Raw genomic sequence first — 23,342 nt, forward strand, 5'->3', positions numbered from 1 at the left:
ACTTATGGTCGTCAATGCAGTTTAAGTACACAGAAGTCGACCTCAAACTGCACTGCGACTGCATAAATGGTAAAATACCTCGCACATACATATACGTACGCCTTTGACTATACCCAAGTTTACCTTAAAATTTCGCAGCCGTTTTCCTTAACTTCCTATTTAAATAACCCTACTAATTAGTGAATTTAAAAAAGTATGCTCGAACATGTCTTAATTATAAAAATAAAACCAGGAAAGTGTAATTGTGTTTAGAAACATACAAACTTTTATCAATACCCTATGTTAAAAGGGGACGTTTTTATATAAGAATAAAACAAGCATTCGTTGTAATTTTTGACCGACTTCCCAAAAGAAGGAGGTACTCAATTCGTCTGTATGTTTTTTTTTATCGTTTATGGTGCGACAAATATGTATTTGTGGTTCGAGTAAAAATATATAAGTAAATATGACTAAAGAAACATCTTGTTTATGAATTTCGTAAAAATAATGCTTAATTAATTACAAAGAATTACCTTGAATAAAAATTTAATCATATCTCAAATTTTAGTTCAAGGTAATCATATTTAACGTATCTGATGTCTAATTAAGAGTATTTGTTGTGAGGAAGTTGCTTCATTTTATCTAACTGAAGATGCTATCATGCTTTATAATCCTTTAGGAATATGTGAATTTCTAGATAAGTGTTAGACTAATTATTTCGTTTAGATACAGAATTTATATAGGTTCTATATAACAAATTGACTAAAACATTACTAAGTAATTAACCAACATATAAATATAATTCCTTCCTTAGAATTCTAACTCGGTTACCGTTTAGTTTCAAACTGCACAACATCCCTAACTTCCCCAGCTCTTACAAAAGCCTTAAGTACACTCAGTAGCGATATTAATAATGAAAACGCAGTGCAATTCCGCAGTTACAGCGAGTTGCGTTCCGGTACGATTGTACTTGTATTTATTCAGCGTGCGCTGTTCCTGCGCCGTGACAGTGACGCTCATGCCTACTACGTGACAAACCGACAAAAAAAAGCCAATTTACAACATTTCAGGTGTTACTTGATCTTCGACAGGTGTTACTTGATCTATGACAGGTGGGACAGGTAGAATTTTAAGTCTGTCTACACTAGGTACATAACTCAAATTTGATCACAGGGAACTGTGATATTAATATTGAAAGCATTTAGATTTGGGTTTTTTATACTTAAAAATATTCGAGATGTGGTGATTTCTAGTTGCAAATTGTAACAGACATACTCGTAACATGAAAATCTTATAACGCAGACAATCGATACATTTAAAATTCCCTCATATGAGCAAAATTATTAGAATTGAATTTACTTGTTAGGAGAATTAACTTAATTGACAAGAAATTTGATCCCACCCCAAAAAATTTTAGCGAAAGGTATCGATAAAATGAAGGACGTCCCTTAGAACGTTCACGGGCAGGGCTCGGAGGGCGTTGACCCCTCGGCAGACGAAGCTTTTCGCGTCTCGCCCTACTTGCCGCCCGCCCAACGCGCGTAAATACGTCATTTCGTAACGTAGTTAAAACGAAAAATAGTGTAATTTGCATTAGTGGAGTACAATCACTATATTCCACGCCTTCTAATAATACTTTTACTACTTAATAAAGGCTTTTCTAAATCTGCTGGCCGCGTATGATAAAATATTAATACACACCAAAAATGGTTTACCCTCGAGGGTATATTTACCCTATTAACTACTTCTTATAGAGCGTAATTTTAAAAAAGATTATAAAACATTGTTGTTTATGTCAAGTCACAGTGAATTTCAAATAAATAAAACACACGTTAATCCAGTTATCCCAGGAACTTAATCCCGCAATAAGCCATTACTTGTACCACAGTTAATACAATACTATACAACTTCCTAAAGACCTAATAAATTACCAACTCTTACCATAAGCTAAATCAAAAACATGTTATTGCATAATTGGTACTAGCAGGGAAAGTAGAAAATGGTTGAATTAAACTTGTTTATTATAAACAAACGTTGGCTAGCGTTTATAAATTTCACGGTTCACACAAGGGGCGTAATAGACACGGTAATAAACCACCGAGTGAGGTTTTATCGAGCTGCCAAAAATCGTGCTTAAGGACTTTCTTTGAGCGGAACACTCTCGTACGAGAGGCGCTCGTAAAACGAGCCTTGTTATATTTAGAAAACGCTTGTGAGACGTGTACTTTACGTGAGTACAGCACCACTACATCCTTTAATGACTATCATATTGCTGTATACATTTTATAGCCAAAGTATTCTTGATAAGCATTTTCCTGCACACTGGATGTTAATTTGAAAACAATCAATACCTGAAATAACAGCCAAAGTAATAACAAAAACGAAAGATATGATAATGTTATTGATATTTGTAGATATTTATTGATATTACGAAAAATATGTAATACCACAATGTACATAAAATTTCACATACAATGCCTCCATGCCATGATTAGCCTTTTAAATATTTTCTAGGATGCGAATCATTCTATTTATTGTTTCAATTCAGTATTTTATCCTATATCTTCATAGATAAATTAATAATGACATCAGCCTAAATGATTTAGATGGAATACCATAAACTATTTATAGATACTTTAATATATTCTTAATGTATGGATCGAAAGTAACGGATTTCATCCATACAAGTACAGATAGAAAAATTCTTGTTGACGCAGCGTTGCACCTGATTGCACTTTCGCTTTCGCTGCACATGCACTACCTAAACTCCTCAAGTTTTTTTTTCATATCAATATGCAAAACAGGAAGTCTACGGTAAATCAGAATAATGACATACATACAGTCTGACACTTTTATTTAACAAACCGATTTCGTAATAAATCTTACTTCTTACTAATATTATAAATGCGAAAGTTTAGATAGATAGATGGATGTTTGTTAGAGTTTGTAGCCTAAACGGCTGAACGGATGTGATTGAAATTTGGCACAGATGTCGAATATAGTCTGGAAGGAAACGTAGACTACTTGGTTAAGATTTTTTAAATTCCACACTGGCGAAGTCTTGGGCAAAAGCTAGTATAAAATAAATTATAAAGTCAATTTTCTATTTAGAGTAAATCAGTAGCATTGATGTTTCTTTTTAATTGTTTATGTAAATAAAGTGGTAGTTTTAAAGACATTTTTAAAGAATTATTCATCAACAATCAACGGCGGTAAATCGTAAAGCATCCGTTTATCAGCATAACAAATCGAAAGAGCTCGAAGTTGTTGACATTCCATTACAGACGAAATTCTTTAAGATGGAAGGTGACTGATAGTGACGTGTGACAACCGTTCGTATACTTTACCACCAGATAAAATGACAACAGGTTTGTGTAAGTAATGCGATTTATTCTCTCTTACAACGTTACGACAAACGCGTAATGCCTAGTGTCGTAACAGCAATTCCGTCACTTTTCTAAAGACATTATTTGCGTACGTTATCTCTAAGAACTTTCAAACTTAAATGTTTCGGCTGATGAATTATTTTTAAAGGCTGTAATGGAAGTCATTACTACTGGTTACCTTAATTTATATTCATGTTAAAAATAATCTTTTCGGTAAGTTATAGGAAAATCTTAACATGGTCATTCATGAGTCTTATTTAGTAGCTACTTGTTTTCTCATTCCATTGAATTTAACAAGATAAATAAGCTATTATTTATAAACAACTGAAGTTTAATTAATTAAAATGTGAAAACACATTAAACTTTTTTTAATAGGAAATAATTTAATAATCCTACGCAACTGTGATTACTCTAATAACAGTAAACATGTTCTATTTATTGGACGCTGTATTCGTTTGACACGCAAACAATTGCGCTTGTCGGAATTCCGTTTGGAGTATTAGTACAGCTTACTGTTTAATACTGTACGCTAGAAATATACTTTCAGACACGTGTACGTGATGTTTAGTAGACTTCTGAGTATTAAAGGGTCGAAGGTTCAAATTCCTGATGTACAGAAATCTACAATTCGTTTTCAATGCAACAATTACACTATTCGGATTGTACTTGTATCTGAACTTGGTAATATTGGTACCCACCCCTTGATTTCAGATTTAATAGGCGTTTTAATTATTTTCCACCATTGACGCGATTTAATTAATGCCTATGTGTATAGCTTGTTAAAATAATTCGCTGTATTACGCTAATACTAGCACAGATCATGTTAATTATAGATAATTGAAAGGCATGTAAATAACAACCACTGTAAGAATCTCGACGTACATTATATTTAAATGTTCATGAACAAAATAATACATATAATACTATTGTACTGTTTAGAAATAAAGCAAGTTTAATTAGAAAACGTGACGATAAATGTACCTTGAAAATTAACATCACAGTCTCAATTGTTCGTTTTATCTTTCGACGCATAACACAGTAGGACATGCTGAGGATAAATAATCCAGCAATTCAAATACTGCGTGTTCTAAAAGTCACGTAGTATTACCATTAATAACAATTACAAAGTGCTTCATTTATTGACTGTGTTTCTTTCAGATATTGTATTATACTTCGTAGCTTTATGTATAATATATCAACGAATTTTTTTCCATTAACTCGGTATTTTTTCTGAATTTGGTTGACTTTATAAAAATGTTAATTATTATTATCAAAACCCCCTTACTTAATATTAAAAACCCATTGCAATAAATTAATAATTAATGTTCAAAAGGATTACTATTTTGGCGCAACAAATGAATTACGACTTCCTTGTTGATTGTTAAACAAAAATACAACATTGTTAACACTAAACAGTCTCAAAGTGCTAGTTCCAAGAAGCCAGTATACACTTTAACTATTCCTAGGAGGTTTAAACTCCTGTGCTATTGTCGGAGCATTGTTTGTAGTGACGTTCAATTTTACGCCAAAGTCGATAAGTAAACACTTAGCACTATTAGTACGGTAAATTTAATGGGAAAATGCACGTAACCTACATTTCATTTAATGAAAGAGCCCATTAGAGCTTTCGCATTTAGTTTCGATAAACTTGTGTGCGATAAACTAAGATAGGTTTAAAGTAGTGGTTTAAAATAAAAGTCTTGTGGAACAATATTGTTGAAATATTATTTACAATACAAAACATATGTGTACAAGTGATATTTACAAATTACAAAAACCGCTTTATAAACTGTCTAATTTTCACCGTACCAATCTACTAGTATTAGACAGTAATAGGTGTATGAAAAATTATTAAATAGTTACCGATAGATTGAGTCTAATTAAGGTGCGCGCGTGTAGCCCAAAATCGATAATAGATCCATAGCATTAGAGCCGGTCGTGAGCGCAAATAGATAAGACAAAAACAAGAAAGGGAGCGCATTGCCACCCAAGGCGTCGGCTTATCCTCATCCCGATCCCTTTGTCCGAGTCGCGCCAAATGCCGCGGCCGGCATACCTAATGCAGAACCCGTTTTGTAATGCGATACACAAACTTATAACCGTTGTTCCGCATAGCGACGCCGATACACCGCTGAGCAGCGCTTGCGTGGAAAGACAAGGATACGCTAAATCCTTCTAAAAATCAATCTTTGGACTCTGGTTGTACAACCAAAAATTGCAACGAAGCCAAATTAGATGGAGTAACCGTTTACACTAACCGTTGATCTCTTAAATCTGTTACAAATACTAGCTTTGATATCATATTTAACAATCGCTGCTCTTATAAGTATTCCAAAATGTAAAATACTCAGGTCACAGGGATGTCAACGGTTGCTCTATTCTGTTGCTAAGTATTTAAGGAAACGGTATATACTTCGACATGAAGTGGTCCCGAAGTGCCAACCTTAGCATAGTAAAATTGCTGGGGGATATCACTTCCCTTGAGACGTGCTCAAGTTTAGTGTAGAGGGACATCGATGCGTTTAGTATGAGATCCCCAAGCCCCTCATGATGCACTCGAGGTTGATCACGGAGAGGCTTTTAATGATTTCCACACAGCCCGCAGGCACAAGAACAGCTTTTATAACTTCTAAAAGAATAAAGGATTTTGGCGTCATGAACAAGTTGGCGGTTTTTATTTCAACTTGCTATCATATTATGCCTTGCTTATCACATATATGCTATTTCAATGATTATAATATAAAACATTTTAAATATCACAATCTCTATTTGATCAGGTCGTCACGTTAAAAATTACAAATGTTTAGTCATGTTTTACGTGATAAGAAATTTGTATGAAGAACATTTGTATGTATGTTTTATGACCAAAGACAAACATTTAATGAAAAGAAGAGTTGATAATGACCAGCTTGTAATATCTATGTTTGAAAGAATGTGTACTTTAAAGTTACCTTACCTCATGAACTCTAAAACATTAAAAAATCAAAATACGTGAGCAATGTCTTATCTATTTTTTATTTGTTTATATGTATTTTTGTAGCTAGATGCGGGACTGACGCGCCTCGTTGAGATGAGTTCTCTAGAGACGTTGTCTAAGAGCTAGAATGAGGGGCCGCGGTTTTTCTTGTATATTTCCAAGACTCGTTGTATAAAAGAACAAATTCTTTTCTCGTGTCAACATGTCGGCAGTGAAACACACCGAGCATTGTATTTCTAGTGGACTGGAGGAAAAATATTCACATTACAAAGTACACGGATATATTGTAAACACATGTAAATACAATGTCATGTAAATATTATTCTAACTTCGAGTTAGTTTCGGATGAAATGAGATGTTATTTTTTTGTACAAATATGTTCATATAATTGTATTTGTAACGGAATAAAAGATCGATTTAGAAGTATCGTGATAGCCTATGTAATTGATCTCATTCTTACGTTAATCACGATGATACTCGAAAGGAATTTCGACATGGACGGCCGGACTTGGTGTTACATCTCGACAAAAAAGTAATTATTTTTTTACTGTACTAAAGATGTAATATACGTATCATTGCTACTTAAGGAACGTATATAAGTGAGTTCAATCTCCAGTAAACTTATTTGGTATTTTAATAACTTATTTGAATACACTTTTTATTTAGAATTTAAAAAAAAAATGTTATGTTCGACTGAAGCATGTAACTGCATTATAACGCCGTGTTTTAAATTTAAAAAAAATATTTATACTATCCTTCGAGCAACTATTATTATTGTCTACTAATACAAATGTGTTTGAATGAAATTGTAATTCTGAGTTGCTTTTGTAAAATACATATAAAGACAACATGAATATATAAGATATAATAAATCTTAGGCCCTCATAAATCACTTAATTTAACCACCGATTGTAGTAATTGAAATAAACAGGGGTAACTACATGACAATTGATCCAATTATTTCATTTTTAAGTCACTAACACATAACAATTTAAGGGTTCCGTCTTTCTTGAAGTATTAGCATATTATTGGTCTTTAATTAATACTTTTATTGAAATTAATTTGTTTTCATTTTTAATTTTCCCTTCTCGGTTTACTAGAAAGTATTTGATAACTTCTGAATTTTAAAATTAAAAAAGCAAGGACGACATACAGTAATAGGAGGTAAAAAAATTTAGCCTCAAAAAAAAAGATAAGTGGTTATTCACTCCCTCGCTCAGTGCGCAGATTGTCCTGGGAACAATTGTTCATTATGTTCCGACAACAAAGCTATGCGGCACCGATTACAGTACAGCTCCCGTAATACTGCTGACACCGCGCTTAACATTCATTATACATTAAGTAACTATTTTAAATTAAACTATTCATCGTGTTGCTTTAATTAGGTTTTTAAAGAAACAAATCAACACCGACACTTTTAGTACCTAGGATGAATTGGTCGACAACTATTTTCGGTTCTATTTTAGGTTCGATGCCATAAGTCTGCAAATTGTCAATTATAGCTTAGGCTGTAGGAGGCAGAGGGTGTATAATTTTACCAATTTGTATGCTTAACTTGAAAATAATGACGGTCGAAATATTTGTAAGTCCTACGTCGAACTACTTAAGCGCCTTGTATTTAAATTATGGGTTTGAAACTGTCAATAAACATTTAATTTTGAGGACAAATAAATTAAAACAGCAGACAACGCAATTCGAATGTGTAACTATTTACATCACAAATAACCTACTTGCGAGATTTCACCTGCACAAAACACAGCGCATACAAAATCGCGAATGTTACAAAATTAGTGCACCAAAAACATAATTACGTAATTAGTGCATTTCAATGTATTGCCGTATTAATTATCATGCTACGGATGTGCACTTGTAAGATTATTAATATGAGTTTAATCGATGCGTATCAAATTGCGTCTATGTGGGCATTCTATAAATGAATGTTGTGTTTATTCTGTGGCTTGTTATAATCACTCCATCCTTATATTCATCCACGTTTACTTCCATCCTTATATTTATCTTTTGACTGTACATGTGAAATTAGGACGGGAATACATATACCAGTAGTTGGCACACTTGCATGGAAGCTACTTGCACGTGCCAGGTAAAGGCATACAAGTATATAGCACGATAATTTGTTTTGATATATCAACTGGCATGCTAGCTATTGTTACATTTTTATGGCATGTGTATTCCCACCCTTACGTAAAGAAATAATAAAATGCGGTAGTAACTTCTTCTGATTTATTTACATAAACAACGCAACCATATTAAAAAAAAAGTTTCAAACTAGCATGGTATCTACATACAAAAACAAAAAAGCAATATGATAACGTGAAGTGTACAACGAGAGACAATACGGATCAGCTTACACAAGCCAGGTGCAGTGTGTCAAAGATATCGGATATCACAATCACAAGGCGTGAAAGCACTGGACATGGCTCTCGTCATGTTAACCCAACACTACAAGCACGTGCGTCAAATGCAAACTAGCCGGTGAAACGTTCCTGACAAAACGAACACAACGGCCAACACTTTCAATCGCAAACACGTAGTGGAACTGTACTCTTATAAGGGATGCTTGAGATAATATCGTAAGCATCGCAAACTGAATACCATTTTCATATATGGCGAGCTTCTCCCGTATGGCGGGCGACGGGGACGGGTGGCGGGTGGCGCACATCGTGGCCGGACTGAATGCACGTACTCATGGAAGCCGGCGTGTCACGGCCAACTAACAGGATTACCTGTTCCATTGCGCGCTCACTATGAACGACAGATAGGGGCCACGAGACTTAACCGGATTATGATGGTGGAATATAACCACACAAGCAGCGGCCGTAGGGCGGACCTTACGATGCGATTAGTCTTTTGTTACAATAATAAATAATAATCGTATTAAGACTGTTGTGAAATCTTATATCCTTTGGCAGCCTTGATGTTGTTACGTTAATCAGCACTCAATTAAAATGCATGAAGTGTATTTGGACGAGGACATAGCGTTCGTTTTGATTGTGTTTCAACATCTAAGGATGCTTACAATGTTTTGTTTGACGTACTTATTATAAAGGTAAAGGTTATAGAAATTCGCATTGGAAAATAATACTACAAATTATTGAAAGAACAAACAAGCCGTGTATATAAATAATAAATAATTTTCCGTTTTTTCCTATTCATTTATTTAAAAAAAGTCTGAGCTAGAACATTGTGATTAATGAGTCAGTGGTGTATCACAACAAAATACGTCACAGTAATAACGTGCCTACATTGTTATGATTATTGTACGTTATACTGGAGGTGGCTGTTTGTTTACGAAAGGCGATACTGTTTGAAACACGCTACAATGAGGGGATCATGTTCTTGTAATGTTGCTGTAAACCTAACGCTGTTTATGTCCAACGTATAAACAAACAAAACTAAGAAAAGATGTGTACAATAGTACGCTTAAGAGTTATACGGTATTATACACATCTGAACTAATACACAAATATCCGTTTACTATTTTGTATACTCGTTAATATACAGGTTATTTACTATATTTGTCTTTATTTTATCTCTGCTCTTTAATAAAGTTTCTAAATGTACATAACAACATTACGCTGATAAATATTAAGACGTTGAGGCTTTCTGTATTTTACATAGTTTCATCATTATCATCATAATCACTAGCTCACTATACGTTCCCACTGAGGGGATCGGAGCCTCTCCTAATAAAGGGTGACTAGGCTATAGTCAATCACGCTGGCCCACTGCAGATTGGTTGACTTCAAACATATCTTTGGATATCTTCGCCGATACGTGCAAGTTGCATCATGATGGTTTCCTTCACCGTAAGCACGTCGGGTTAATTATGTACATATGAAAATTCGAAAAATCACATTGGTACATGGCGGGATTCGAACCCAAGACTTTTAGATTACAAGTCAAGTGCTTAAACCAGTGAGCCCCTGACGCTTTTTACATAGTTTACACCAATTAAAATAGTAACCTTGAGGTAGGCTTACTAATTTGTTTGTGAGTTTAGTATTAAGTAAATCTTTCAAACAAAAACAATAGGTCGTTCGCGCCCCTTATTTCAAAGGTTTCGTCGGTTCATAGGTTTGTTTATTATTCAACTAAATCCATCATGAGATTTCTTGCTAACTAATTACTTGTTTATACATTATCTCGATGTATATTTCAACAGTTCATTTCAAGGGAATGAAACCGCAGAAGATAAACGATTGTTACCTTGACCTATTAAATCCGAAATGTTTAAGCCGGGTACGAACCGTGTAATATTTTGCAGCTCTTTTTCACCGAGCTATATGCGCGATTTAGGTTATGCACGTGTGCCTTTTTAGTTTTACAGAGGGCCACAGTATAGCTCTTTGTGTTTTGATATAAAAATCAGACAAAAGTCTTATTGCGGATTGCTAGAACTCCATCTCTTCAACAATAAACAGTCGAATATCGTGATGGTATGATGTTCCCTCTCGTGTTAATTAGCAACATTGAATTATCACCAATTAATTGATTCAGTTATCGATTTTATTAACGTGTAGGCACGTGGACTGAAATCTGGTTAGTCATCTTTGAGTGTCTTTTTTTTATTTGTGGTATCCAAATTTGCTAAGGTATTAAGTAGATTTAGATGTACTTCTGTCCTTGCCAAATGTTGCTAAGTGTGGTAAATTTAAAAATATAGACAAACACTTAGTTATCTCTTTGTCTATAAATTCATCTCTTGGATTGAAGAAAGATGATGTATAATGGATTTTTAATTAACACGATTACGGTCTATTTCTTAGTTCAATGCATTTTGATAGCAAGAATCTATTCTTATTTTTTTCGGCATATTACCACTACCTTTGATCTAAGTTCGTTTAATATAATGTTATAAACGTGTCGGTCATTAAACTGCACGGGAAGTTCACATAAAATGATCGCTCGTAAATATGATGACATCACTCCAGACATCTTATCTTAATTAAAAAGGTATTGTGGTGACTGCGCGTGTGAGGAATGTTCGAAGGTTGAGTTACGAAATACGCATATCTTGCCTTTATGAACCGTTAATATTGCAACTCAGTGCTTCCTTTTATCCTGAAGAATATTTTATCTTCAACGCTTACTACTGCAGAGAACCCTTTCATTTCTTGATTTCTTTAAGACTAAATTGTAGTAAGTCCTTCATCCATCTAATAACACAAATTATTTGTTTTGATTTTAATTAATCAACGCCTTTAAATTGTACATTTGCTATTCATATCCATTTATTAACAGATCATAACTACAGAATCAGTAGTAATTTTGTAAACATTTCAAGCTGATCGCATATTCAAAAATTTCTTCTAAGAAATTTGTATGGTTAAGAGACGAACACGCAAAAACCTTTGGGTTAGATACCTATGTAAGATTTTTATTGTTTTATTTTTCGTCTGTTAAGATCTACCTGGTAACTACATTTTGGCAGATATGCTAAGATCAGTTTTTGACGCATTTTCCTTATAAAACTGTTTTCAATTGTGGTTTCAATTTTTCAGAATAAGATTAACAGATTAATGCATGTCCTCGACATCACACACAACCTGGTAAACCAAACCCAATGAAAAATATTTACGTTTCGTCAATAAATTCTGTACAGACCTGGCTGAATAGAGCAAAATTACAATATCGTTCAGTATCAGTGCATTGTTTAAAAAAAATGTTACATTAGTGGTACTATAACATTACGTATCTAATATACTGAATATTTAAACCGGAAGTTACGTAAAGATATGTGACAGTAAAACTATGTCATGCCGTGAATGCGTTTTATAAACAAAAAGGGATATGGTATTCGTGTCAATTACAGTATACAAGGTACATTAAGTTATGTAAATTGAAACGATGGTATGAATATTTTGTTAAAATTTTGCATGGTGTACTATTTAGATTATATTGGATTTTACTATGAATGAAATGTTCATTGTAATAATTAAACTTAGTAAGTTATTGTGTTCACAATTTATATTAAAAATAGCGCAGTTTAAATTGATGAATAGCATTTGATAATTTTATAGGCTTGTGTATTTTTGGGTTCATTTGTAACAATATGTTAATTTGTATAGAATTATAATATCTGTGGTTTATGGTAGTTCAAAATATACTTATATTGCATTACGACACATGTACGCGACGATTAAAAAAATAACAATTCAATCTTACTTTTATATGAGAATGGCCGAAAATAATTAAATGACTACTACATTTAGTAAAATGAAAATATACCTACATAATGTTAGATTAAGTTTAGATGCTTACGTGCTATATACATTATTGTTATAAATGAAAACAATAACTTTAAAACCCTTACTTCAAAGGACGATTTCAAACACTCAAAAAAATCGATTATTTAGTGACAATATTTACGAAAAAAAAGCATAATATTGTACATACCTAATTTGGGAGAAATTCCCGCCTTTTTCCTTGTCTAAGATGAAATGAAAAATCACTTCTATTTATAATTAAGCACGTAGAATTAATCAAACGATATGTATAATTAAAATTTTGTAAATAAAAACACTGTTATTTACGAAGCAAGTGCGTATCCACAAGAACAGAACACAACCGCGACCTTTCGTACCAGTCTGCTGATTTGATTGATAAACAAACTTCCGATCTCAGCAGCGCGCGCATTTGAGTGTTGTCCACTACAAAAATTTCAACCTCATAGGATTTTCATTTTATTGTTAAGGAAAATTATAACACAGTGCTATTAAACCAAAATAAATATTATTCAATAAAACCTAGTTTTGAGTTTAATTTCACTTTAATTAAACCGCACATTTAGGCAATCCCTTCAACTTGAATAAACTCAAAAACATATTCATATTAAAACCAATACTTTTTTTCATTCAAAAGCTTTACAATTATTTTAATAGGCTATATAACGAAAAACATTTTTAATTATTGGGAGACTTGATTATATATAATGAAAGGATGTGGATAACTTTTCATTATATATTTTAACCAAAGTTTAAATTTAGCTTCTAGCAACTTTGCAATAAAAAACCATTAACTGACTTTGACACTTTAACGTCGACATTTGACGTTTAATGTACGTTGACGTGATCGCCAGGGTTCCGAATATTTATAAAGAAAATTTAAAAAATACGTAAATCTCTTTAAATATCACTTTAAAAAATGGGTTACAAATTCCTCAAACTTGCAACTTCATCAGTAAAGGTATGTCAGAATCATTTTTATTATCTCGTTAAACATTTTTTTAGTGAGCCAAATTGTTATGCAACGACTTGGTCTCCTAAATTTTTTAAAGAATCAAACTAGAAACTGCTTTGCTTAAGGTTTTTCAATAATTTTTCTTTAGTTTTTTGGTTCATTTGTTATTTACATAAATGATCCCGAAATCGACCTTCAACATGTGACCGCCTGTCAAACTCGTATATGTTTCGTTATTCCATAAGAAGTATTTAAAACTGTTTTGTATCCCAGCCCGAAAATAAATCTTATCTTATTATAAATTTTGTAACAAGAGATTATAAACACTAATGTTAATACATTTTAGGGTGGAAATTTACGAATCGCTACAAGAAACTATGCAACCAGTCATGATGCTGACCTGGTTGTAATTGGTTCGGGCCCTGGCGGTTATGTTGCTGCTATCAAAGCTGCCCAATTGGGTATGAAGGTAAAGATTTATTCCCTACAATTTTTACAATGTTAATAAGATTTATATGATATAAAAAACTATTTTCATCATAAACTATGAGTGAAGGTTATGGTAATATTGAAACATTTTTTTCAGACAATTTCTGTAGAGAAAGACCCAACTCTAGGTGGAACATGCCTAAATGTTGGTTGCATTCCATCAAAAGCTCTCCTGCACAACTCACACTTGTACCACATGGCCAAACATGACTTCAAACACCGTGGTATTGAAGTTGGAAATGTTTCCTTCAATTTCGATGCAATGATGAAATACAAAACTAATTCAGTGAAAGCGCTGACTGGAGGTATTGCTATGCTTTTCCAAAAGAACAAGGTAAGTGTTTATTTATGCTTATAATTGATCCTTGCATATATAATTTTGAAATGCTAAAAGTACATTACTATTTAATAATTTCAAATTATTTTCAATTAAATTAAATTCACATCCTTATGTCATCTACCGCTGATACTATGGCAAATATTTTGACTTTAAACCATATTGGACAATAATTATAATAATGTGCAAAACAACCCTCAAAAAAAGAGATTACCACTACACTATTTAGAAAATCAAATGTCACATTGCTATCAACTTGGACTATAATAAAAGTCAATACAACAACCATATCCATTGTGTATTCTGCAATATTGATGTATTTTTAGTACACATTTACTGCAGCCGACAACACTTATTAAATCCAAAGATCAGTTTAAGTCTGCAGCCATACAAATGTTAATTTTTCTATCTATTGTATCGGTGTTATTTAGGATCAAAGAATATAGGTATACATTCATAAACACTGATATAGGCACTAACATAATGAGTTAATAATAATGTAGCTATATTTTCTCATTTTAGGTAAAACTAGTTAGAGGTCTGGGAACAATTGTTGCACCCAACAAAGTTGAGGTGAAGGGAGAAAAAGGTGTTGAGACTATTAACACTAAAAACATTCTTATCGCTACTGGCTCTGAAGTTACACCATTCCCTGGAGTCACTGTAAGTTTACCTTTTTGTAATATTTACCATTTTTTTTCTACACATTTTATTAAGAACCCTATAACAATATCTTGAAATTGTGGATAATGAGAGAGAAGTCCCAAACACCTATTTGTATAAGGAAAATGGTGGCATAGAGAATGTAAGACACATTGCATTATGACTAGGAGAGAAATGTGTCCTACAAAGTTAAGTTTAAGGTTCTGGTATGTTCTTTAGTGTTTCTGGAACCCTAGGAAGCACCTAAGGCCACCAAGGGGTTTTAGTAGGACAAATCTCACTGGTCTTTTCCATAAAAGGAAAAATCTTTGGAAGATACAAAAAGGCATCTAAAAACATATCTTTCTGCATTTATATTTATCATAATCTCTTTGGTTCATGTTCTTTCCTTCTTGTAACATCCAAGTCTAGAATAAAGTGCAATGAAAAGACAATTCTTATTGTTTTTTCTTAGTATAAAAGAAAAAAATGTACAAATGTAATACAGCTGAATTATTGAAATTTAATGTAAATATGTTTTAATTTATTGTTTACATAAATCAGTGTTTCAATGCAGCAATGTTTGCATTAACAATGCATATTTTACCTGCAGAAATGCTAAAAAAATTTGATTACAATGAATATGTATGAATATTACTAATACAATAGATTTATATAAGTAATTTAATATATTAATTTATTGTTATTATTTGATGATACATAAGAAAATAATGTTGGAAAATTGAAATTTTTGTTTGCAGACTGTGATTTTACTAATTTTACAAATGTGAAAGTATGGATGGATGTTAGTTTACCTGTGTGGCATAGATATAGAGCATAGTCTGGAAGGACACATAGTCTACATACTCTTCGTTTATTTAACTTCATGCAGGCCGCAAAATCTGGAATACTTTTATGAAAATTATATAATTTTTTTCCTATATTTTTTAAATATATTTAAGTCTTCTACTAGTTTTTCGAGTTCATTTTTTATCTAATTTAAATCAAAATTTGTAATTTTTTTTTTACTTTTTCAGTTTGACGAGAAACAAATTATAACATCTACAGGAGCGCTCTCCCTTCCATCCGTACCTAAGAAGATGTTGGTAATTGGTGCGGGAGTGATTGGTCTAGAGCTGGGCTCCGTGTACCAGAGACTCGGAGCTGATGTCACCGCAATAGAGTTCCTTGACACTATCGGAGGTAAATAACTGTTGTATTCAAAAGTATTAAATTTTGCTTTAAAAATCACATTATTCTTTGATTGGTTCAGTGTTTTTATACTCAAAAAATATAAATGGTATTAAAAAAAATTATAATGTAGTCATAATACATGTTGGAAGCTACATAATATGTATTTACCAATCTTACTAATATTATAAAGGGGAAAGTTTAGATGGTCTGGATCTGGATCTGGTTTTTAGAGTTTGTAGCCTAAATGGCTGAACGGATTTTGACGAAATTTGGTATAGATGTAGAGGATAATCTGGAAGAACACATAGGCTATTCACTTTTGTTTTTTTTTAATGTCACGCGGACGGAGACGCGGGCGAAAACTAGTATCTTATATTGTTTAAACATATCTAAGATTCGTGTTTATTATTTTTAAATTATTCATATCTGCAATTCAAATGATGTCTTATCAAGATAAAATATTGTAAATCTGCGAAACTTCTTACATATCTTGATGTATCAGTAGACAAACAAAATCGCACCATATCTTTACTGCAAAAAATAGCAACATGACTCAAGCTCATAGCCCAGAAGGGTAGGCAGAGACCATCAACCACCATTTAGCTCAATCCTGACACATCTCTCTTATTAAATGAAAGTAATAAATAAAATAAAAGCATTATGTTGATAAACTATTAGTAGATGGAGACAAAAAAAATAATTATTTCATATCTTATACTAATATGATAAATGTGACATTGGATTTACGGATGGGTGGATGTTTTTTACTACATATCTTCAAAACTGCTTAACGGATATCAACATAATATGTCATAATAAACCTAGTCTGGAAGAACACATAGACAGTTTTTTCATCTGCATTACAAAACCTGGTTCTAACATATTTTTAGAAATTAACATGTAACAAATCCATATAAAACAAACATGAGTATAATTGACGTTATTCCAGGTGTGGGTATTGATGGAGAAGTATCAAAAACTTTACAGAAAATCCTTGTGAAGGAAGGCATGAAGTTCAAACTCGGTACTAAAGTGATGGGAGTGAAGAAGGAGGGCAGTGTTGTGAAGGTCGAAGTCGAAGCGGCCAAGGGCGGGAAAAAGGAAACGGTAATACTTTGATTTTAACACTAAGGGATATTTAAATGATCATTAAATAACAATACTATTAATTAATGTTGCAACAAAGATTTGGGGTTAAGGTTGGATGTTATCAAATTATCTTAGTTGACACAAACAAATATTAAATTGAGGTCACCCTATTTTAAACGGACGTAAATCTTATTTTAATAGGCACTTTGACTCTGTACTAATGTAATTAGAAAATATTTGTATTTTTGTATACATTAAAATGACTCAAAAATTACTGTGCTGATTCCGAAAATTTTTTCACACCATTGTAAAGCGGATTATTCCCAACCGTCACCCCGCTCTGTCCCCACGTGGGGATAGATAAGAATAAAAAGTTTCATCCGTCCCAAGTTTTGCGACGAGGGGACGGTTGGAACTTATTGGTAACTGGGACTATAAGGTGAGACGGATGAAACTTTTATTTGGCGACAGAGCGTGATGACTGTTGGGATCCTAAAAAGCTACGTTATCAGCGAGTAACATAGGCTGTTTTTTAATTATTTTTTTTAATGTCACGTGGACGAATACGCGAACGACAGTATTTAATGAATTCCTATGTTTTTCAGTTGGATTGCGACGTGGTGCTGATCTCGATAGGTCGACGGCCCTTCACCGCCGGCCTCGGCCTGGACAAGGTGGGCATCGCGCTCGACGACCGCGGCCGCGTGCCCGTCAACAACAAGTTCCAGACCACCATCCCCGGGTAACTGTCCCTACCCTGCCACTACTCTGCCTCGCACGCTAACAGTACACAGAGGAAAATCTTTCTTAACTTGTTTCACAGACAAATTTTACTTTTTACTAATATTATAAATGCAAAATTTGCGATGGATGGATGTTTGTTTACCGCCTAAAAGCCGAAATTTGGAATAGATGTAGTTTGGCAAAGAGAACACATATGCTAAATTTTTTTTGTAATTCTAAGAATACGAAGACGCTGACAAAAACTAGTTTGATGTATTTAGTCGTTTACTGATTTTGTTTTTTGTAGAATTTACGCAATCGGCGACTGCATCCACGGGCCCATGCTCGCTCACAAAGCTGAGGACGAAGGCATCGTCTGTGTTGAAGGTATTAAGGTAAGAATTAAAAAGAGCATTCATGTAAAAAACGTAGAACCTATGCTTTTTTATGTTAAGCTAGCGCAAGCGCATTTTCTTCAGGTGGCATTGTGTTCTTGACCAAAGAAAGTGATGATGTTATGCGCTAGGTTAATAAGTAGCTGTTTCCTCTTCTTTTTAAGGCCCTATGTCATGTGGCGGTTAAATAATGATTTTTATAAAGTAGTATTAATATTAAATATGTGTAGGGCATGCCGGTGCACTTCAACTACGACGCTATCCCCTCAGTGATCTACACGTCGCCTGAGGTCGGATGGGTCGGCAAATCCGAGGAAGATCTTAAGAAAGAGGTAAATATTTTAATATATGTAGTATTTTATATTTTCCTTTTTTTATTTAACGAAAGAAGGAATGACGAGAAGACAAATGAGGATAAGATAAGAAAATAAGTATGTGTTTGCTTTAACTGTATAATTTTTTTAAACGTAAACAAAATAGGTATCACAACCTTAATAGGTCCAGATGGTGATTGGGAATTTAAACTCCTACAAAATAATATTTAAATACTATTACGATACATAATTTTACTTCTTACTAACATTATAAATGTGAAAATTAGGGTGGATGGATGTTTGTTAGATTTGTAGCCTAAAAAGCTACGCTGTCAGTGAGTAACATAGTCTATATATTGTTATTTTTTTAATTTAACTTGGATGAAGTCGCGAGGTACAGCTAATTTTTAATATTGTGTATATTGGCAGGGTCGTGCGTACAAGGTGGGCAAGTTCCCGTTCCTGGCGAACTCGCGCGCGAAGACCAACGGCGAGCCCGAAGGCTTCGTCAAAGTGCTCGCCGACAAGGCCACGGACGTCATACTCGGCACACACATCATCGGACCGGTATGCACCTCCCATCTACTGTATATAATAAAACACTATTTAGTGACCAAAAAAAAATATTAACAAAACATTCATGCATCAACATATATATCATATATATCATGATTTTTTTGTAAAAAAAAAAAAATTGTTTTTAAAAAATTTTTATGGAAATTAAAAAAAAATGTTGGTCAAAAGGAAAAGGCTCAGCTGATGCGGTCTCCAGCTTGCCACTGAAGGCCGCGGTTTTCAGCCTCTATAAGGATTTATTTTAAAACTCTTATCGACTGTTAAATTAACATATTTGTCTCTATTTATCTCTATAAGTGTACAAATCCGTATATAGCTTGGTTGGCAACCAAGTTGGCAACTTTAGTACCAAGTCTTGTCCTTGTATTGGCATCTGATAGAACATTTACAAATTCATAAATAGACGAGCTATTCCTATGCGGTTTAATCTGCATTAAATTTTTATTTTATTATTTACATTTGTCAAATACTTAGGGTGAGTTGCACCATATCGCCGGTTACGGTTAAAGTTAAAATTATCTGTAACGGTAATATTTGGAATAACCTTAAAATTTACTAAGGGTGAGTTACATTAACTAACTATAAACCTTAACCAGCACATTCCCGATGGTTACGTCTGCGGATGTTCATGATATTCGCTACACCAGCTTTACGCTGGTCAAAATGACGTCATATTTGACACTAATCATAACCGCCCGATTTTGGGCGGTTATAGTTAGCGTTACGGTTAGTGTCAGTTCGGTAGTGTCAACTGTCACAAGCTCTTATCTTCAAAAGTACAAATAATGGAAAAAGTAATGGAAAAAGAAAATCTCTACTATAATCCTATACGTAATCCAGAAGAATAAAGTCTTGCGTGCTCGGAAATAATGGATTTCCAAGATGGAACTCGAAATTTGGCCAAACATTCAGTTTGGACAAATTTCGAGTGTCTAAGGCCATAGCAACAGCGCTTGTCCCTTTTCTCTTATTTAAAAAAAGGTCCTCCATAAAAGGACAATTTATAATATGCATTGACAGGACAATTTATAATATGGAAAATAAATAAGATGCATTTATATTTGTATAATTTTATTGCTTCATTTTTGGCGCTACATATTTGAGTAGTAAAGTAAATACAGTTTCAATAATGGCCAAAACTAGTTTATTTTCACAAGAGTGCCATTTTCTCCATCTCCGTGGGCAAAAAGTTTATGTCACTATAAAATACCATGCGTATGAATACATAAATGTAATCGGCGAAACATGAATTTCCAAACATTTTAATTTACGTAAATGTCATTCTTGACACTTTAGTGACATTCAGGTTTAAATGTTTCCATTGTAAAAACGAAAAATACATAAAACCTCTGTGAGAATATGTTTTTGCACTTGTAACCCTATTATAACTTTTACGATAACCGGCGATTTGATGCAACTCACCCTTAATTGCAAATGTCAACATTACCGTTACCATAATAACCTTACTTCTTTAATGTTGGCAGCTTGTAGACTAGTTTTTCCCAATTAATTTACCCCCTAAGTTTAATAGCGTGAAAATATACAGCCTAAAGCGTGTCGTAAGTATAGGACTTTTTATTAAATAAAGTATTATTCAAAAACATACTGTGATTGCTGACATCCCACGCCATTAGTATAGATATAGAGTGTTATGTTGCGTGCGCAGGGCGGCGGCGAGCTGATCAACGAGGCGGTGCTGGCGCAGGAGTACGGCGCCGCGGCGGAGGACGTCGCCCGCGTCTGCCACGCACATCCCGTATGTATTGCTTTATCTAATTTGTTTAACCCTTAAATGCATGATTTTTTTCTTTTTTATATACCATAAATTGAAACAGGTAGTAAATAAAATATAGATTAAGGAAAAATAAAGAAAAAAGAAGTGATTTTTCAAAATAGTCTATTGTGTAAAGAAGACAAGACTGATGTATACCATAAATACATTATGCATTTGAGGGTTAATTTAGTAAATTTTCCTAGTGATTTTTATTTATGTTATTTTTCTATTTTTACGCGAACGAAGTCGCGAGTAACAGCTAGTCATATAGTATAGGAGATATCAACACCTATAGAAAATGTTTATATTAATATATTTTTTCATAATTGCAGACATGTGCGGAGGCGCTCCGTGAAGCAAACTTGGCCGCGTACTTCGGCAAACCAATCAACTTCTAAAGTGAGGTCATGTGATATTACCGCGATGTCATAAGCTGGTCATAGTGCATGTGAGGGCAGTTAGGAATCTTGTCTGAATCTGATGTGAATTAAATTTTAATTTATTTAGTTACCGTGTTATACGCCACTTTATTTTGTCCATTATTTATAAACAATGTGAATTCCACTTAATTTATATTTAGGATGACCGGTGTTTGAGAATTTCGCCATACAACTACAAATCGTCGTGCAGTTTACTGCATTGTATATTGTATTTAATTTCTGTTGTACATAAGTTATAAAAAAAATTAAAGCTAAAACGATTTTTATTTAATCCTTCATTAACTGAATTGCCTACACTTAAAAACAAACGTTAGGTTATAACATAACCAATATATATAAATCCTAGGTGCTCCGATAGAGAACATGCATTTTTTTGTTAAACGCGGCAAGAGTATGCCAGTTTTGTAACGTCGTCAAACAAGGTATTTGATTGGTTCTCAAGGTTTCGTAAGTCAAAATATGATTAAATTCACCCATAACTTGCTTCGACCAATAGCGTTGCATTTTAGAAATAACTAGGGATTTTTAAAGACCACACTTTTTAATGATTTTTCGCTACTAAATCGTATATTTAAAAAAAATCTTTGCAAATATATTTTTTATTTTGCGACATGTTGCATATAGCTTTCGTAACAAAGATTACTGTTTGTAAAGGGAGTTAACTCCATATGGAATTCGATATAAGGTATTTTTTATTATTGTTGTATTTAAATCATTGTTTTCTTGCTATAATACAACACTAATTAGAATTCAGTAGAAAAATTAGAGCAAACACAATAGTATTGGTGTTTTGTATATGGAAATTTACACTTACCAAAACTTGAAAAAGAAGCGCAATATTTATTTTAAAAGTTTATTAAGTTAAATTAACACAATTCCAATTACATAAACTTCGATACACGTTAAGCATTGTTAGCTGCAAACAAATCACAGATTAAATATTTTGATCTACAGAGTAAATAAGCTTTATATAAGAGTATACAAACATTATGTAGGAGATAAAGTAAATTCGGGTTATTACATAACAAAATAATCTAAATCTATGACTAGAACAAAACTAACATGTTAACAAAGAATAAAGAAAATTTCAAAATAGCAACCAGTATTACTAACCATAAATAATACATTTTTTCTAATAGAAAATCGGCATAAAAATTAACAAGAGAGAAAATTGTAAAATGTGTTAACATTAAAGTTATATGAACTTTCAAATTAAAAAAAACAGTTAATAAATTTATAACTATTGGCAAGAGAACCTAAATAAATCTATGTTATCATATTATATTACTACATCATTCAGAGTGGCGGAGTATTAAGTTTTATCCTAAAGTACACTTAAGTTACTCGTACATATAAAAATGCACAATATTGTCACTAGATAACAAACAAAAATTATACAATGTGCAGAAAAGTATATAAAACCTTAGAGAGCTTCAGCTTTATAAAATCAAAAATTAATTCCATATTTTTCCACAGTATGGCATTTTCTATATTTCTAGTCGGGCTATAACTAGCACAGTTACTAAACAAGAAGTATTGTTGCGTTTTACACTAACGTCGAATTGCAATAAATTCCATTATTCCTGTACAAAAATTGCACTTTGTTGCTAAGAGAAAAAATTGCACTTAAATATATTTGAATACCGAATACATTGTCTTAAAACTAATATGACTGTAAGGTTTCACTGCTAATGTTTAATACTTTTAATAAAACAGAGACAAAACATTAGAACAGTTGTCGAGACAGTGGAAATCCACGCTAAGAAGTCAATTCCAATACATTTAATTCTATTCTATCTATTCTATTCTATCTACTAAAACCCGCCC

At 33.0% G+C, this 23,342-nt stretch overlaps 2 protein-coding genes across 2 annotated transcripts in view; one reads left to right on the forward strand and one right to left on the reverse strand.

Moving 5' to 3' along the window:
- Positions 1–12,974, reverse strand: part of LOC106101574 (protein FAM107B) — a 39,374-nt gene extending 26,400 nt beyond the window's left edge. The window contains exon 1 of the mRNA XM_013280854.1: positions 12,760–12,974. The gene's annotated coding sequence lies outside the window, so the exon portion shown is untranslated. The remainder of the gene's footprint in view (positions 1–12,759) is intronic.
- Positions 12,975–13,397: 423 nt separating this feature from the next.
- On the forward strand, positions 13,398–21,772 carry LOC106100662 (dihydrolipoyl dehydrogenase). Its single transcript, XM_013279622.1, has 12 exons — positions 13,398–13,548; positions 13,889–14,011; positions 14,129–14,365; positions 14,891–15,031; positions 16,048–16,213; positions 17,154–17,311; positions 17,899–18,035; positions 18,324–18,411; positions 18,642–18,743; positions 19,155–19,292; positions 20,968–21,057; positions 21,408–21,772. The coding sequence occupies exons 1-12, from the start codon at positions 13,507–13,509 to the stop codon at positions 21,471–21,473; spliced, it is 1,488 nt and encodes a 495-aa protein (XP_013135076.1). The 5' UTR covers positions 13,398–13,506; the 3' UTR covers positions 21,474–21,772.
- The last annotated feature ends 1,570 nt before the right edge of the window (positions 21,773–23,342 follow it).

This window comes from Papilio polytes, unplaced genomic scaffold, assembly GCF_000836215.1.
Source record: "Papilio polytes unplaced genomic scaffold, Ppol_1.0 DF824303.1, whole genome shotgun sequence".
NCBI lineage: Eukaryota > Metazoa > Arthropoda > Insecta > Lepidoptera > Papilionidae > Papilio > Papilio polytes.